Below are 19,256 nucleotides of genomic sequence, written 5' to 3' on the forward strand. Positions count from 1 at the left end.
CTCCCTTACCTTATTTAGGCCACAGTCCACTGTGGCCTGAATAAGCTAAACCCCCCTCCCTTACCTTATTTAGGCCACAGTCCACTGTGGCCTAAATAAGCTAAACCCCCCTCCCTTACCTTATTTAGGCCATATGTGGCCTAAATAAGCACTCCCTAATAATAATATGTCTGTTGTGTTTTTGAATATTACATACATAAACTTCCTGTGCTGTTTGTCACGACCATCCTTCTTCATTTTAAAAATGAAATTTATTATAATTTGTGCATTAAAAAAATTGACAATTTTAAGAATTTTGTTTTGGGTTTTTGCTTTATTGTACTGTAAAAAAAAAGTCTATTGTTCTGTGCTCCCTTTGTTCTTTCCCTGTTCAGCAGGTTACTGTGCTACTGACTGAAGTTGTCTTTAGGCCATTTCCAAAGGGGGGATATTAACTAACATGTTCTTATTCACAGTAGAATTGTAAATGGGCTGAGTTATCTATTAATCAATGTGATGCTCATACTGTGCCGGAACCAACATAAGGGGAACTGCTGTTTTTTCTTTCCTCATCCTTACTATGGTCATTTTCCTACTACTTCTTTTGTATATCTCTCACTCTTTTGTGAACTGCTATTTCCGGAGTGCCTTGATAGTCGAAGCAGACTTTTGTGCTGTTGATACTAGAGAGGTGAGCAGAGTAAGCCTGATTCCCGGTTTGGACTTCTCTGTTGACATTCCCTCACCCTTTGGCGCTCATATGACCTTACGAAGCTGCGAGCGCCGTAAAAACCTTACTAAAACTAACCCCTTTGTGACAGCTACCGTACACCGTACGTCAAACATTGTGTGCCAAGATGCTGTCTCCCCGTACAATGTAGCCTACGTCCTAAAATCAGCCGATTACGCCAATCGCTTGGACCGTACTACGTGTACTGTACAGGATTTTATTATAACTGCAGCACTATAGGTTTGAACGGAATTTTACCAGAAAATTGGGTGCAGTAAAAGTGGGAAAAACCATATGTGGCACAACTTGGTGAAATCAGGCGCTCGTCAATTTTTGGGCTTATAGGATTATTGGTATCATCGTAAAGTCAGTTCATTTGCCTTGCTTTTGATGAAATAAATACCCATCTACGTTGAATAGAAGTCGAGATATTTGTGACTGAAGGAGGTGAGGGCCCCCTGCTTTCTTCAGAGGTGAAATTAAGGGAAGACCTGGGTCGGCGATCCCAGGCAATATCGATAAAGTTTCTCAAACTATCCAACTTTTGCTTTTTGCGGAAAAACATCCTTTGACATCTGTTCTATCAGGTCACAATGAAGAAACTGTAGAAAAAACACTCTAAATGACCTAATAGGGCGTTTGAGAAGTGCAAATTGCTCTAAAAATCCTTTAAAAAGTCCCTGGTTTTTTAAAGTGTTTTTTTCGAAATCTACTTTTTGACATATGTGACCTCCTTGGTGCAAGGAGTTTTCAAAAACTACTGAAGCTAGAAGTTAAAAATTTGGTGTACATGTGCTTTAAGATCTATTCTGGGGATCCAAGTGAGGGAATTGGGAAATATTGGTAACTTGTGGAAATATTCAAATTTCTTGTAATAGTAATATGTAGGCTACCCCAAAATTTTGTCAACTGACTCTTGAGGGTCTAATGACTTTGGGCTAACTTTTTTAGTTTTAAAGATAGGTCAAAATCCTCACATGGATCCCCACTTCATATAGGTATGTACTTGTGTGCCAAATTTTCAGGCTGATAATTCAATATTTTAACTATGAAATTCTTCTGCACTAAGAAACTGGTTTGAAAGTCCAAGATAGCCACCACAGAGGCCCATTTTTCAGAAAAATTCAACAAATTCACCCCTAGTACATCCTATTTGCCTATGAACTTCTTGCACAATTACATGAAAGTGAATAAAAGTCATTCGTTTAGAAAATTTTTCCGGGAGTGTACGTCTCCCCTTAATGAGAAAATGGTCGCCAAAGTTTGGTAATTTCCATTTCTTTGGAAACTGAAAATCTACAGTTTTTGAGCCTTTAATCTGTGTTTTTCAGTAAAATCAACACGGACGTGTTTTTTAATTAAATGGTCATAAATGGAACTGAGCCAAAAAAGAAAATTAGAAGAAAAAAAAATTGTCCAAAGGCCATAAAAATGCCAGTTTCTTTGATTTCATTATTTTGACGAGCGCCTGATTTCACCACGATGTCTCACATATGACAAAGGGGCTAAAGGACCATTGATTTGTGACATCAGCCCAATAGGTGTCGATAAATGAATCATGAATTGGAATAAGTAGTGACTGTTCCAGTGACTGGGACTTCAAAGAAAGTAACACTCAGTAAGGGCTGTATCAGATCTGGTAGTTCAACTGTATAGGTGGAGATTACATTCTTCACGCCGCCAGTGGTTGGCGTGGTTTCTGCCAGGTTTGCTCCGTCTTTCCAGTCAAACATCTGTCATCCTTAAATCTCTCCTCCTCCTTTTTTGTGACCTTATTGTGTTGCAAGTGCTGTAAAACTCTTACTAAAACTAAAACTAAACTAACACATCTATCATCCTTAAATCTCTCCTCCTACTTATTGTGTTTGTTAGTGTTACTCTCTTGTAACACCTCTAATCTCCGGCACTTATATGACCTAATTGTGATACAAGAGCTGGAAAACTCTTATTAAAAATATGACTCCCCCCTGCATTATTTACATCTGTGCTTACTGGTCCTGAGAAATAAAATGGTACGTACAGGTTCTCTATGAAATTCAAAAAGACAAACACCTCACAGTGGCTGGTTGGAGGGTGCTCGGTTTGCTCCTTCTTTCATATATATATATATAAATATTAAAAAATATGTCGTCTCTACCCCCCTCCTTCTTTTTTGTGTTTCTTACTCTCTTGTAACATCTCTAATCTTCAGCACTTATATGACCTTATTTTGTTGCAAGTGCCGTAAAACTCTTACTAAACAAACAAAAACCTCACAGACATAAAGGGACAACAATGCGCAATCATCAATGGTCTTGTTTTATTGCTTAAATTAGAACAAAATGTGAACTACTGAGCATCATGGGTTTTTTTTAAGGGCCACTACATACCTGTATATTTTACACATTATATCATAAAGAAATACAGAGATAGAAAATTGGACTCAGGCTGCAGCACTATCCACAGTGGATATCAGGAGAAAAAAAATCAGGGATGACTTGCAGTTCAGCACAAGAAACAGACCAAAAAGAAAAAAAAAAAAAGGAGGGAGATGGGAGTACCTTGGACAATTATAATACTCCCGGCGTTGATTAATTGTCATCAGGAAAGGAATCATTGCGTGCATTTATTGTCAGCAGATATCATTACCGCAAGACGAAAATTGCTTTGTTATTTACAAGCACCAAATCTGCATTGGCGATTCATTGTGTTGTATGTGTGTGTAGCACTCTCTCATCCAAACTGTCTCCAGACTCTGAGAAGACTGAAAGAATTCAGCCAACAAAAACTTTCTTATTGAAACGACACACAACGGGAGCAGATGTTGCTTGATCCAGTCGCGAGGCTGGTCTTGTAGCTTTCAGCCCAATGCCAGATTTCACACATAGTAAGCTGAGATTTCTTATACAAAGTGAATAGATCAAGATATGTGTTGTGATGCAGTGGAATCAGGAGCTTGTCAATTTTTGGGCACGTAGAGTTGTTGCTATCATCTTAAAGCTTGTTCATTTGTCTTGCTTGAGATCCCCCCCCCTCCCCATCCCAAAAATGCCCATCTCTCTTGAATAGAAATAGAGACATATTTATGATTGAAGGAGGTGGCGGTTTTCTGGTGTAAGTGTAAGAGGAAAAATTAGCGAGAAATAGGCCGAAAAAGTTTGGTGACTTCCAAGCTTTAAATTCCTGAGAAACTGTCAATTTACATCTTTTGTGCCTTTAACTTTTTCATTAAAACCCACACAAATGTGTTTTTTAATGGACGTGAAAGGTGTTGTACCAAAAATGTTTTAATAAAAATTGCACAATCGTCGGAAAAATGTCGGGTTTTCAGATTTCATTATTTTGACAAGCACCTGATTTCACCACGATACCACACATATCAGCTTTTTAAAAATCAGATTATAACCCCATGGTATAGGGTGTTTTTTTTCCCAGGCAAAAGTAATGTCACAGAAAATAAGTTACCAGGAAAAAAACAATTTTCCATGACAAAATCACAAGTAATAATATACAACATAATATGTAAGGTGCAAAATTTTGGCCCCAAAGTTGCTTTTACGTGTTTGGAGGATATGAAAACTTGCAGAGCATGAAATCTGTGATGAAAAATTTGATTTTGAAGAGGCATGGTCACTATAACTATAACGGAGATGCCATGAAAAAGACCTTGAGCAACAGTTTTCTGTCATTGCTTAACCACCCGAAGCTGAAGGAGTTGAGCTGATCGTGTTGACACACAAGTGTAACCTAAGCCTTGAGCTCATGCCTTTGACTTGTCACTCCAAGATGTGAGTAGACATACTTATCTATCTCACGCTTTGAGAACATGTGTTGCTCTGCTAAGTCATCAGTATATGCATTGTTGTCTCAAGTTACGGGTAAATTATAATGCTTGTCCAAGAATGGAAGAATATCGTGACTTCTGAGAGGTTTTTTATTTGTCATTACATTTGAAATCAGTACACGTATTGATGTCCCAAGTCATGAGTAAGTCATCATCTTGTCCCAGAATGAAGGAATATAGTGACTACCAAGAGTTTCTCAATACATTTTATGAGCAATAAAAAAGCGAAGAAGGAAGAAATAACAACTGGGCTCAGTCAATGATTCTCTTTAAGCAAGTTATGGAGTTATGGAAATTTTAAAAAATTAAAAAATTGGGTTCATTTTGAGTTTCAGTCTGGCAAGTCTTCATGAACACAGCAACGTTTGCCAGAAATACACGAGGAACATACATGTCCCTATAATTTGAAGCCCTTCAAAAGGCTGAAAAAAGAGAAGGATGGAGAAAAGTGTTTCCCCATCATTCTTGGTGCCCCAACAGCCATCTAGTCCAAAGGATAAGTAAAACAATTCTTTTTAAAAAGGCTCCAAAAACTGTTAAGCACCCACCAACCACCCACGTGTTGTGAATAGTCTTACGGAGTCCCATACTTTTAAATCGAATAGGTTGTAAACAAACCTAAGTTTTGTCTCTCAACTGGAAGGTACTTAGGCAGTCCAGCCAAATTGTCTCTCAACTGGAAGGTACTTAGATAGTCCAGCCAAAGTATGATTCTCTGTTATGAAGATTTAAAAAAAAATCACTACTACTTTCCATTCCTCTTTTGGAACAGAGGATGCAAAGAGTCAGGAGCCCCTAAATAAAGCCGAGCCAGGCACACACAATTTTAGAGTAAATTATTGAGGTGAAAATTGTTTCATCGTGTTCTGCAGGTCATCTTGTCCTTCTCCCCCCCCCCCCCTACATACACACAGACTCTAAGACTGTACAAATTAAGAGCTCTGTTTATTTTCATGAACAATCCTCAAGTTGACAAGACTCTAAAACTTGCAAAGAGCACGAGCAAAATAGGGAGGAGAGAAGAATAAGTCAGGTCAATCTGTACTTGGGCAAACTCTCTCTCTCAGAAATCAAATGAAAAAATTAAGTGTAAATATTGGCCTTCGCTGTACAAACTTTTATATGAAAGTGCAAGCTTATTGAAATCGAACAAATGCAAAAAAACTAAACAAAAACAAACACAAAACATGAATTGTGAAAAATACGACATGCAGTCTCGATTAGAATTAGAACATTTTTCTACATACCATCACAAACTTGAACAATGAAATGAAGCTGAGCTAGTTATATTACATACAAATATGCATTTATTATTACATGCATTATCTATATTCTTTGCACATTTATGTGAGCAGTTCTTCAGGATTCATGAGGTATGTGCTCGCTTTTGTCTGAAAAACATTATGTTACTTGAGCTCTTTTCAACGAAGAGAAACAACACACGCATGAACAACATATGCATGAAACACGCACGCATGAGACACACACGCATAAAAGCACACACGCATGAAACAACACAGGCATAAAACAAAACACGCATGAAACAATGCACACATGAACAACACATGCATGAAACACGCACGCTTGAGATACACACGCATAAAACAACACACGCATGAAACAATGCACGCATGAATGAAACAACACACGCCTGAAACAACACACGCTTGAGATACACAATCATAAAACAAAACACGCATGAAACAATGCACGCATGAATGAAACAATGTATGCATGAAACACACACACATGAAACAACACATGCATGAAACACATACACGCATGAAACACAGCCTTCGATTTGAACAAGCAGCATAAGGGAAATAGTCTCAATAATGCTATTTAGCCATTTGAATAACTTGCTTACCCATTTAGTAAGCATATAACTACACTTGCGACCCAATCAGGTCATCGTACGAGTGCCACAGATTGGAGGTGTTACTAGACAGTAACATACAAATAAAAGGAGGAGAAGGAGAAAAAAGGACCACAGATGTTTGATAGGAAAGAAAGAGCCAACCACATCAGAGCACCCTCCAACCACCCACATGTACACTTTGCCGCAGTTTGCCTCTCTTGTCAGAGTCATACAGATCACGCAGTAACATTAACCAACATTGCAAAACCATTAAGAACAACTGATAAGAAAGGGATTTTGACACCTTAAGATGATTTACATCTTCAGATACGCCTCGCTACAACGCATTGCTTACTTAAAAGCACAAAAGAGATTTTTTTAAATCAGCCTGCCTGCACACAACAGTACCTTCATAATCATTGAATTATGAAAACCGCATCACAAACCAAATATACAAATTCCGTTTGTCTTTTCATCTGAAGCGTTTGAAAAGACAAAAGTGAAAGAGAGCACGTATAGACAGAGAATGAACTGATCTAGAACGGTGAGAAACATGAACATAAACAAGTCATCTCGACACTTTTCTGGTCCAAATCAGTTTCATTTCAAAACTTCCTACAAGTTTTCAATTTTTCTTCTCCCCTCTTTTCTCATATTATCTTCACATGCTACAACAAGAAAAGAAACAAGTAACAACTTGTAAGAGTAAAAAAACACGACACGTGTGATAGGATTACAAACAAGTCAAATACCTGTACTTATAAAAACCTTGAAACAAACACCCAATGGCGTCTTTCAAAAAGAATTACCAATTGTGAAACAAGCATATCAATGTTTATCTTAAACATAGGCCAAATATTTTGCCAGCTTGTCAAGTTCTAGTAGATTTTATTTTTCCAAAAAAAAAAAATCTTACCAATGTGGTAAACTTTACCTCATGACATACAATCCCCCCCCCCCAGACAATTAGAACAGCACTGTTTTTTTGCAGGAGTCTTGTGAGGAAATTTCTCCCCACAAGACAAAAGCAGCGAAAGTGCTGGTACCACAATGAATGAAAGACAAATGTATGGCAAAGGTCATTTGGTGTGAGTCGCAAACTGCACCACTCCAGCGTTCTCACAGCAGATATGCCTTTGCTGAACTCCACTCAAGCAGAAAAACAAAACTTTCGTTATACCAAACAAAAAAAATTTCACTTTTTTCTTCACCACTTGTACAAACGCGATATATAAAGAAACACAGCAAGCAAACAAACCCTGACAGCATCAAGCAAACATTATTGTCATAATATATGTATATGTATATTATACATATAGTGTAAGGTTTAACTCTTTAACCATGCCGGGACGATAGCAGCATCCTGTAGTTGAGGTCTGTAACCTTGGCTGGACGCTACCACCGTCTGATGCAAAGTTATTATTGTATTATGGTACGGACCGAAGTTAAAGTACAAGTTCACAAACCTTTAGTTAAACTCGAAAGCCAAAGATAAATAAATTCTAAGTCTGGATGACGCTTTATTGATCAGTTTGACGCAAAAAAAAAGCGTTTTTAAAAACATAATATGTCGGGTCGCATTTCCACTAACATGAGAAAATGACGCAGAAACGGGAATATAAATTGCATTGTTAAAGATTTAAGTGGCAGCTGTGTGGTACATTCTAACACAATGATGCTAGTGCTGAAGGATTTCATCTACACTAATGACTTGTACCTATACTGTTTCATTCAACTATAGCCTACTCCACTTTATAATGGTTCTGAAAAATACGTTGAGCCACAACTATTTTGAACTATGCAGTATTTTTCTCTATTAGCTAACAAATAATTTCCACTAATGATCAGAACATGCTGTGTCCAACATAGTTATCTTTTTTGCCTAGCGTTCCCCATGGCGAATACACAGTTTAAAAAAGTTCAGTTAAAACTTTTCACCTTTTGAATGACTAAAATAACGGGTATTAACAACATCATCTTGAACATATCTTCAAAAAAACTCATGCAAAGGCCGGTTGAAGAAATGCTAACATCACAAAGAGGTACAGAGCAAATATCTTTTTACAAAATTACACCTATTTTCACTGGCAGTCAGGACTGGCATTGCGTGGAGAAAATTCACACAGTTAAAAAAAACAACTTAGGATAATCATTTCACTTTTCCAATAATATAAATAATGGGCACTTATAACAGTTTACTTAAAATTCACCTAAAAAAAAACAAACCCATATGAAGCCAGGTTGAAGAAATGCTGATTTTCAAAAGAAGTATAAAGTAATCTTTTTTAACGGGAACGCTGACCGGGCTAAAAAATGACAACAGCAAATGGACCCCAATAACATGGAATCAATGGCAAGATTCATTGTGAAAAAGTAACACACCCATTACTGGGCTGAAAAACTGAAATTGCGTAGGAAAAGATTTTGCCAGTATGAACGTTTTGAATAAGAAAACGATAGGATAGTGATAAAATAGAACTTTTATAACAACAAACTTCCAATGCAAGTAGAGCCGTTGAAAGTTTGCCCAAAGCTTCAATGTACTTCATTCACATCTTAACACTTCTAAAATCAATCTTCTGAGCTGAAAAACATGTTTCTAATACTATCAATCATCAAATTTCAAAAGATTTATATATCTGTTATTTGCACAAGTCAACCAACTAGACGGATTATGTCTTCAATGTTAGACAAAGTAAAAATGGCGTTTTTATGAAGTCTTGTGTCCTTTCAGTCAGAAGGCTCACAAGACTTTCCAAAAACTCCCCTATAGCTTCTTTGGTGAGCCTATTCACTCCAATTTTACCTTCCCTTCCCTGTTGGGGGGGACATGCAGTAAAGCAGCATCTTATGTGCAAAGATGCTTTCGTCCTCTGATTTCCTTTCTTGTCAACTAATCATAAGCAGCTGGATAAATTGATTAAGATATAAGGAAAAGTACCTTTCCTAAACGCACAAGGTTCACACGGGTGGAGCAGATCACCCAACCCAGAATCTCGGATTCGACGACTGAATATCAAGCAAGACTAAGTTATCTCATAGCCATTAAAGCCAGACCAGGAAGGAAGCCATCAACTGCACAGTAACGTAACATCATTATTAATGAGTGGGAAACATTATTTTTTTTCTAGAACTGTATACTGAAGTTATATATCAACTTTATTAATATTTCAAAACAACAAAAGCTGTACGTGTGGCGTTCCATTAAATAGTTCCAAGAACATTCAGTCAGCATGAAATGGTCATTTTTCTCATGTTTATAAACAAAAGTCAAATTTCATACACACTAACACACACACATACACACACACACAATGTGCATAAATATATAAATATATACCTACACACTTGTACTTTTACATACATTTATACATAAAAACCACACTAAAAGCTCACAGCTCACAATGATATAATTCATACACATCATGTAGGCTACTTAGCACCACGAAAATATAAGCAATCTTTTAACAGGCCTTTCCATTGGTGGGATGGGCTGACAAAATGAGTTACTTCTCGCAATCCATGAATGTAGGTGTTCAGCCAAAAATAGACATATCAAATTAGAAGATTTTTAACTGATGCGATTTTCTTCAAGTTAAACGTGCCTTTTATCATTTCATGTCATAAATCATACAAATGAAACCTATAAATTAGACGTACATATCTGTGTTAATAGAGCTAAACTCTAAGAATTAACTCATTTTATCAGCACATATCACAATGGCTTCTATAGAATAGGTCAAGCTCAGATCTGTCAATGACCCCCGTGCCTTCAGACTTTGTCGATGGACGACCCCTTCAGAATTTGTCCGTGGATGACCGCTTCAGATTTTGTCGACGGATCACCCCTTCAGACTTTGTCGATGGACGACCCCTTCAGACTTTGTCGACGGATCACCCCTTCAGACTTTGTCGATGGACGACCCCTTCAGACTTTGTCGACGGATCACCCCTTCAGACTTTGTCGATGGACGACCCCTTCAGACTTTGCCGATGAACGACCCCTTCAGACTTTGTCGATGAATGACCCCTTCAGACTTTGTCGGTGAACGACCCCTTCAGACTTTGTCGGTGACCCCTCCACTGGCCCGGGCCTTGTGGCTGGGAGAAGACAGCTTGTGTCTCACCCACTCCAACGCGTGCGCGACACGCTTGAGGTGCCGCGAGTCCGCACCCGTCATTTGCTCCAGTTCCGTCTCGCGGACACGCAGCAGGTGATCCAGAGACAGGATGCCCCCTTCTGTCAGCGACTGCTGGTACATGGGCAAGCCGATGGAAATCAGAAACTCGTGGATGGAGGAGATCTGAAGATCGCACGCACTCTTACACGAGTCACTGAGACTTTCGCTCTGGATCTGTGGGCAACATGTGAAGACGTGAAATGACTGATAAAAAACCTAGAAGATTGATCTGCTACATTTACTGACATGCGTCAAAAGTTTTTTTTCTGGGTTCTGGTTCTCAGCAATACGTGATGACAATGGTTTCACATCACTAGGAAATATTACGTCATTGGTAACCCTAAAGAAGTCCACCTGTCACCTGTCTAAGACAACCACTCCTCTTCTTGACAATGGGTGGCCATCTTTAACAAATTCTACTGTAGTTTAGTCTGCATGCTCATCAAATCACATTAAAGAACTCCAATACTCACATAAGGCATACAAGGAAATAGTTTAGACTGTATATTCATCAAATCACATTTGATAGCTCTGTTACTCACATAAGTAATTTTTTAGGCTGTATAATCATCAAATCGTGTTATCAAGCTCCGATACTCACATAAAGCCTACAAGGAAATACTTTAGACTAAATTAGATTGCATATTCATCAAATTGTGTTAGCAAGCCCTGTACTTCTGTAAGCAGTTTAGGCTGTTTAATCATCAAATAGCGTTAACGAGCTCTGATACTCACATAAGTAATTTAGGCTATAACTCCATTACTCACATAAGTAATTTAGACTATAAGTGAACTATCTCCGCTACTCACATAAGGCCGTCCCTGCGCTCTCAGGTGTTTCTCTCTCAGCTGCTCCAGCACCAGAGCCATGGTGTCCATGTCTTGTCGCAGTTCCTCCGCGTACCGCTGCACCAGGAGGGGCGGGATGCCGCAGTGACCGATCTGTGGACAAACAGCGACTCGTTAACACTTTGTTTATAGTCAACATAGAGATGTGTAGGGTTTTTTGGTTATAGTCAGTATTCTGTTGTCTGCTTTCGTCTCCACTTTCTGCCCCCACCCCCTCACCTCCTTTGCCCCCTCCTCTGGGCTCCTGACCCTTTCTTCAGCCTTTCTACTGCTACACCTTGGCTCCTTCTTACAGCTGTCTTTCACCACGCCCCTGATCTTATAATAGGTAAGATCCTAAACCTAGCCTTCTCGGATAAGGGCGAAAAACCTTTGAGGTCCCTAGAGGAAGTTGCGCCCGTTAAAGATCCCTTGGAGGTCCAAAATCGATAAAAGTAGGCTTCGGACCTCACCCAGGCTGAATTCAAAATTTTCTACCGACTGAAAATGTTTAATGTGTTCCGCCCACTCACTTGACCTCATGCAGTTGTGAGCACCCCGTAAAACACTTACCAAAAAACCCTAACAACCCAAAACCGTCCTACAGCACTTTCAATCTAAAGGGGGGGTGGGGGGGGGGGGGGGGGTTGCACTCACCGTGTTGCTGTAGGGCATCTGTGTGAGGTCGATCCTCTCTGCGTTGAGCTTGGTGGAGACGAGAGGCATGAGGGAGCGCGTGGGGCTCTTCACCTGGCCCCCCTCTGACTTGCCCTCGCTCTTCTCCTGGGCCTGTGCCTTCCCCCGGCTGTACAGGGTAGCCATACCTGGCGCCTCCGTGCCGTCTGCTTGCCCCGCCCACACCGCAGGGGAAGGGCTGGCCCCCGGGGGTGGAGGGTCGCCGGGGAAGGACATGGCGACCCCGTGGGGTGTGGTGGAGTCGGCCAGGGCAAGGGTCAACTGCTGAGACTTGACCGACATAGCTGGGCTCGGGGGCACTTGCGGGTCCGGGGTGTGGGGTTTTCCTGAGGAGTGGTGCAGAGCACTGAGATTTGGTGTGCACATTATAGCCTGAAGCTGGTGTTGATGCTGGACTTGGTGGGGGGTCATGGGTCCCCTCCCCGGGCTGGTTCTTTGGCCATAGTACGACTCAGAAGGACTTGGCGTGTAGTCAATGATTGTGGCTGTAGCGGCATTGCCTTCCTCGTGGTCAGGGCTCAGACACGTGGTCTGCGTGCACGTGGAGCTGCACGACATCTTGGAAGATTTACTGTCGGACCGCATGGTCGTGTTGACGTAGTGCCTGTACTGAACACACTGTGGGCAAGACGTGTAGGCCAAACACTGCGAACACGAGGCGCTATCACAGAACACATACTGGTCGCACTGCGGACAGCCGGAGAGCGGTGCGTACGGGCTACACACCCCAGCTGGTCCTATGTCCAGTTGCGAAGAGCTGGAAGGCAAGGGTTGAGCCGGTGTGGACAGTTTCCTGCCCTGGGTAGTGCCGTATGTGATAGCTATAACTTCCTGGTCTTCCTCTGTGAGCGACACTCGATCCCCTATAGAGCCCTTCTCGCTGTACGTTGCGTACGCTCCACCTTGCTCCGAGTGCTGCCCAGCCACCACCCCAGCAGAGTTCTGTTTCCCAATAGCAAAAGTCTGAAGTTTGGGGGTGGCGCTGCTGTTGTCAGACGCACTGATCTCTGTGAGAGTTCTGGAAGCCGACATGTGCATGTGTGGAGGTGGTGCGTAGCCGCCGTGGCCAGTTGTGTAGTGTGTAGGGTGCATTGAGTGCATTGAGTGCGCAGGGCTGTGGTGTGCGTACTGTGACATAGGCGCCATCTGGTAGTGCCCTGGTGCATAGGGAGAATGACTAGAGTGGTACTGCGGCTGGTTTGGGGCGTAATGCCCCATCATAGGCTGCCCCATCATAAAGTGGGCAACACCTGCAGCAGGCCCGCTGTTCTTCCTCGGCTGTTTGGGTTTCCCGCACGAGCGGCAAGGAGTGCGCTGGGGTTTGGGGCTTGGCTGGTAGCCGGCTGGACTGGATCTGTCTAAGCTCCGCCCACCTCCCCCACCGCGACGTCGCGTTTGGTGTTTTGGCCCTTCACCTCCAGCGTAACAGCCTGAATCACAGCTAGAGTTGCCCGCTCGTGAGGATGGTGAGTCCATGCTCATCTGGGTTGGGGTACGCACATTCATTTTCTCTGTAGAGAAGAGGAACATCATGAACAGTTTCCGACCTAATTTTGAAATAGAGCAAATTCGACAATTTAAATATTTCAACAACCTTTCAAACAGAAGCAGAAATATGTTCCGATACCACAATATCTGCATAAAAATCACAAATAGACAGATCACAAGTATGGCAATCAGTGTTTCTTGAAATAAGAAAAAGCTAAATACTTAAAAATGTCAAGATTGCATACGTCTATTTTTTCCCGAAAACTTTTCACACATATGACTAGAAATACGAACAACCATTACACACTCTCTACAAAGTAGTAGTGTACTCTTGATGAGCATGACAGAGGCAACATTTTGACAATGACAGATAGAGATAACAAGAATTCCAAAGGAAACAGAAGGAGTTTATCACATCCGAAGGCTGATCTATCACTGACAGTGAAGAACACTTTGTGAATTCTTAATACTATTTACAAAACTACATTTTTTGTCTGTGTAGAATAATCAAAGCAAACGTAAATGTGATTTTCGAAAAAGCATTCAGAACAGCCTTCCTTGAAGGAGATGTAATTAAACATGCTTTATGGGAATCCCGCACATGCACACACACACAACACAAACAAAAACACAAACACACACACACAACACAAACAAAAACACACACACACACACAACACAAACACACACACAACACAAACAAAAACACACACACACAACACAAACAAAAACACACACACACACACACATACACAACACACATACACGAACACACTCTCACAATCCAAAGTTTCTACCAATAACAAAACAACATAATACATACCGTGCCAGTCCGTCAGCACATGTGCTGCAGACAAGAGCTTAGTCCTCTGCTCAGGATCAGTGACGTGTAGAGTGTCCAGGTCATGGTCATCCAGCTCCGAGAAAATGTCAAGGTCATCATAGCCATTCACCATAAAAGTGTTAGAGAGATGCTGAAATATATGGGAGGAATTCCATAGAAGTGTTTGACAGATCGCGACGTCAGTGCTTTCTTGTCGTATCTCCATTTTTTTAAACATTGAAAATGGGACTTCTTCTTAAGCTTATTCTTTATTATGAACTGTTTTCACTGCTATTTAAAATGGAGATACGACAAGAAAGCACTGAGATCGCGAGATGCTGAAATATATCAGAGGTTTTATAAAGGCGTTTGAGAGATGGTGCAGAAATATACGAGAGATTCCATAAAAGTGTTTGAAAGATTCTGAAATATATTAGTTCCATAAAGGTGTTTGACATATGCTGAAATATATGAGGGATTCCATAAAGGTGGTTGAGAGATGCTGAGAAATAACAAAATATAATCAATATATCTTTCTTTAAAAAAAAAAAAAAAAAGGAGTCCAATCTTCTGCAGCAGATCCTCAACAGAGGTAGGAATGTCTTTCTGTCCGTACAGCACAGAGCTCTGACCTTGAACCCGATGACTCATGGCAGCTCCCTCGGGGTCAATGATGACCTCCACGTGCTCAAAACGGAACTTCCCCTGCCGACCGTTGACCACGCCCCTCCACACCCCCGACTGGGCCATGTTGATGATGTTCACAATCTCCCCTTTCTGCGTGTGGGGAAAAATATAAAAATATACATAATAGTAATTCACGGGAAGCTGAGAATGTTTCTGAGTTTTCTATGGTCTGCTGGGGTAATACTGTAGTATAGCGTAAAGTGCATAGTGCTTGTTGTTGAGCAGGGATATGCGCCATACAAAAGCTATTTATTTTTATCATTTTTAATAATAGCTGGTCCATCAATGTCTGACGATGACCAATACATCTGCAGAGGAGAATATTTCTCCAACGAAATAGACCAATTTGAAGAATTAAACGTAACGATGACTTGTGGCTTGTACTGTGACCGATGAGACAAATTCTGGCAGAGAAAGGTTTGCCACATTTTAAACATATAAAGGCTTCACTTCCACTTGTGCATGTGCACAGCATGCAGGCTTCTCTCTTAGAAAAATATACAAGACATGAGATAACGTACGCTAAACAGCATCGAATCATAGCTAGGTATCTGGTGCCTGTATAAATACAGGTACTTTGAATACTTTTCGTATCATTTGCTTTACAAATGCTTTGAAAAGTAGACTCAGATTTTATGTTGTAATGGTATATTTCGATTGTTTATTGCACTTTTATCTGGCTGACTTTTCTAGAACAATTTACAGGAAGTTTTTCTTTACATGTATTTGCCCATCACTGCTTACATCCCTGTATACATGTATTTATACATTAAATACATACATTCGTGCCATTCTATATCTGCACAAGGCCTATATACCAGATTATTGTCAGGCATGAATGTTGCCTGTATTTCAATGCCATCGTACTTACCGTAAAGTGCATCAAGCATTGCTAATTATGGAATTTTTTGCAATTATTGTTATCAATACTTCTTTTATTATTATAATAAACTATTAATTGTTCCAATGAGATTAGTTTCAAAATTGTATACTGAACTGAAAGGGATATTGGCTTATATCAAGAATCTAGAAAGAGGGCATTTGAGATAACGGGGACAAGGTGTGAGTATGAAGCCAATCAGATCCCATCCCCCCACACACCAGAATTGGCTATGTTGAGGGTGCTCATAATCTCTGTTTTAAGCATGACGTGTGCCAAATATTCCAAGTAAAACTTGTTTTACAGAATTTTTTCTTTAACAAAGTATTGACACAAAACACCCCAAATCGACGGCCGAGCGCAAGACGTGACTATATCCACTTTTCACAGTTTCGAGAAAACCAGTCTGAAATTTTGACGATATTGAAATCTCTATAATATTATAGTAAAAAAAGAAAAGTTAATATATCGATACCAAATTAAGCTACGGCTTAGATCAAAGAGTCTACATAACAAGAGGGGCCACTTCTCTCTTTGAGCCAATTAAAAAAGTGTCCTCAAAATTCGGTGGCGCCCTCTTCACAAATGCGCACCTTTTGCGAACAGAGTTATCCTACTTGAGTTTAAAAAATCAAAGTGAAACTAGCAAGTTTTTGAATGAATTTCGGAAGAACGCTTATTTTAAATGGTTACGCTGACAAAAAACCTCTTCCGGAGGAAAGGGTGATTGTTTTCTTCGTTTAATTTGACTTTAGAATGAAAGGCGAGAGGTCATTAAAATAAAAAAGACCTAAAACTCCCCACTGAACGAACCCGAACTGCTGATGAACAGCAGTCGATATGCGCACGCAAGGAGGTGCTATTCCTATTCTTCTTCTGGAAAAACGAAAGAGAGCTTCAAAACAGACTGCAGCGCCATCTGAAGCAAAGAGCAAACTTCCTGCGGACACTTTTTGGGCTGAGTGGCCCTTCTTGTTATTTACTATCTTTGCTTAGATTTATAAAGAGGTAAAAGAGCGGCTGAAAAATCTCACTACCCATATCGATTACTCCATTTCAACTGAAAATAGATATCATCATTTCTTGTGCTCACCCATCAAAATGATCTCCCTCGAAATATGATTAAGGTTCAAACTGGTGCAACTACTTGTTCTAAAAAACTACCGTTAACCCTATCAACACGCCCTGGCATAATTCTGTACCCCCGGGGTTGTGTTCTTCGAATTTTAGAATACTTCTAGTGTGAAGATCTCTTTGAAACTTTCAGCATTTCTCAAAAAATCATTTTCACAGACTGCTATGCAAAGTGCACGGATCGGATGAACGAGTAAATTTCCTCTTTGGAAAGTGGTGGCACAGAGTTCCTCATGTCGTATGGATATGATAGTAAAACACGTGGTACGGATAGGATTAAATAGATATGATATGATTAAGATGATTCAAGAACTGACAAATCAGTGTCTAACAGATAACAGAATAAGATAACAGCAAAACAAAGGCTCTGGAACCATACCTTAAGAGGAATGAACTCCTCTTCTTCCGGACCGGGACTGTAGTCCACAATAACTTTGGCCTGTCCCAGGTAAGGACTTGGAAGGCCCATGTTACCGACTGGAGCTGAAAGTTAAGATAAAGAAGTTTAATTGTGAAGTATTATGGGGAAATCAGGCACTCATCAAAATAATGATATCAAAGAAACCAGCATTTTTATGGCCATTGGGCTATTTTCTGGAATTTTCTTTTCCTGGCTCAAACCATTTCATCATCATCAAGTGCCATATCTGCAGCAGACATTGGTGATCATGGTTCTCCATTCATTCCTTTGCTCGGACACTCTTAATAAAGCTATATTTACATCCATTTAAAACACATTTCTGAGTGGATCTTACTGGAAAAACGGTGATTAAAAGCACGAAAAATGTAAATTTCCAGTTTCCAAGGACACTCAAGCTTTGGAGGTCGCCAAACTTCGGTGGCCATTTTCTCGCTACATTTACCTCTGACACCAGGCAACTACCTGCCACTGCCACCTCCCTCACTTGCAAATATCTCGACTTCTATTCAAAATTGAAGGGTATTTTTTCCCCAAATGCAAGACAAAATGGACAAGCTTTAAGATTATACTAGTAACCAAAAAATTGACGAGCGCCTAATTCCACCGTGTCGTGACACAATTATTTATAACCTCATAATAAACAAAGCTAAAGTGCAGGGAGTTGCAGCACAGTGGTGATCAATGATGGTGTGTGGATTCCTTATGTTTGTGATACTGTGTAATATTCATGCATTTTTATGTGTAAATTGTTCTTGTGTATTCATGTATGCCACTTCCCAAAGGGGGTCTCCAAATTGATAGAACTCAGCAATGAAATCTGAAACATCAATTAATCTGCATATAAAATAGGCCTACATGGAAATAGCCATAAAGAAAAGATATGAAGAACTTAAAATCATAGGTTGAACACGAAAACAAGAGGTATAGCAGCTAATTCAAAGCATTTGAGAAAAACCAAAACAATACCTGATAGCTGTCTCAGCAGAGGTGGCCTGGAAATGATAGCTTCCTTCACCCTCAAGGAAGGTTTCTGAGGGGGAAAAACCCAAACAAATGTGTGCTCATAGAAAGTCAATATTCTCCAATAAACATTAATTCACTCATTGAATTTCTAGCACTAAAGAATTGATACAAATAAAATAACTGAAATTGAGAATGCACTCTTATGTCTAAAGAGAAGCACATTAACCCTTTTACTGCCAAGCCTACATTATACTATTACCAACTCGCATATTGTTATACTGTTACCAACTCGCATATACAGTCTCATGCGAGGTAGAGAAGGACTTAACAGGACAATAATAGTTTACTTTAAGGAAAAAGAAATATGGACAAACAAGCACTGCTGAAAATATATACGCATTGGACTGGAAGGGTTAAAAGCTACCTGCACAAGACAACCACCTGTACACACGGCCACTTTCTATTTCCTCCCCTGCTTATTACCTTTTTTAAAGATTAAAATGACACTGTTTAAGACCTGTCTAAGATTGCAATTTTTCTCCTCGACAATGGGTGGCCGTCTTAAACAGTTTCCACCGCACCTCTGTCGGTCTGCTGGGACATTGTATCCTTCTCAGCCTAGTTTGGCTCTAACAGGCAGAGACGATGCCTGCCTCCTATATGATCTAAATCGTGTCAGCATAAAAACACTACTAGATATACCAAAAATAAAAAATAAAAAGGAAAAACAAAAACCAAAGCAAAAACAAACATCTGCTCACTCCC

General features: G+C 40.2%; 1 protein-coding gene across 1 annotated transcript in view; it reads right to left on the minus strand.

Annotated features, from left to right (window-relative positions):
* Window positions 1–4,610: 4,610 nt before the first annotated feature.
* Window positions 4,611–19,256, minus strand: part of LOC101860648 — a gene marked incomplete at its 5' end in the record, with an annotated part of 63,771 nt that continues 49,125 nt past the window's right edge. The window contains 7 exon segments of the mRNA XM_035969418.1: window positions 4,611–10,745; window positions 11,382–11,513; window positions 12,057–13,606; window positions 14,407–14,560; window positions 14,965–15,183; window positions 17,487–17,590; window positions 18,495–18,558. Of these exon segments, the coding sequence (XP_035825311.1) occupies window positions 10,449–10,745; window positions 11,382–11,513; window positions 12,057–13,606; window positions 14,407–14,560; window positions 14,965–15,183; window positions 17,487–17,590; window positions 18,495–18,558 (2,520 nt within the window).

Source organism: Aplysia californica, unplaced genomic scaffold, assembly GCF_000002075.1.
Source record: "Aplysia californica isolate F4 #8 unplaced genomic scaffold, AplCal3.0 scaffold00145, whole genome shotgun sequence".
Classification (NCBI taxonomy): Eukaryota; Metazoa; Mollusca; class Gastropoda; order Aplysiida; family Aplysiidae; genus Aplysia; species Aplysia californica.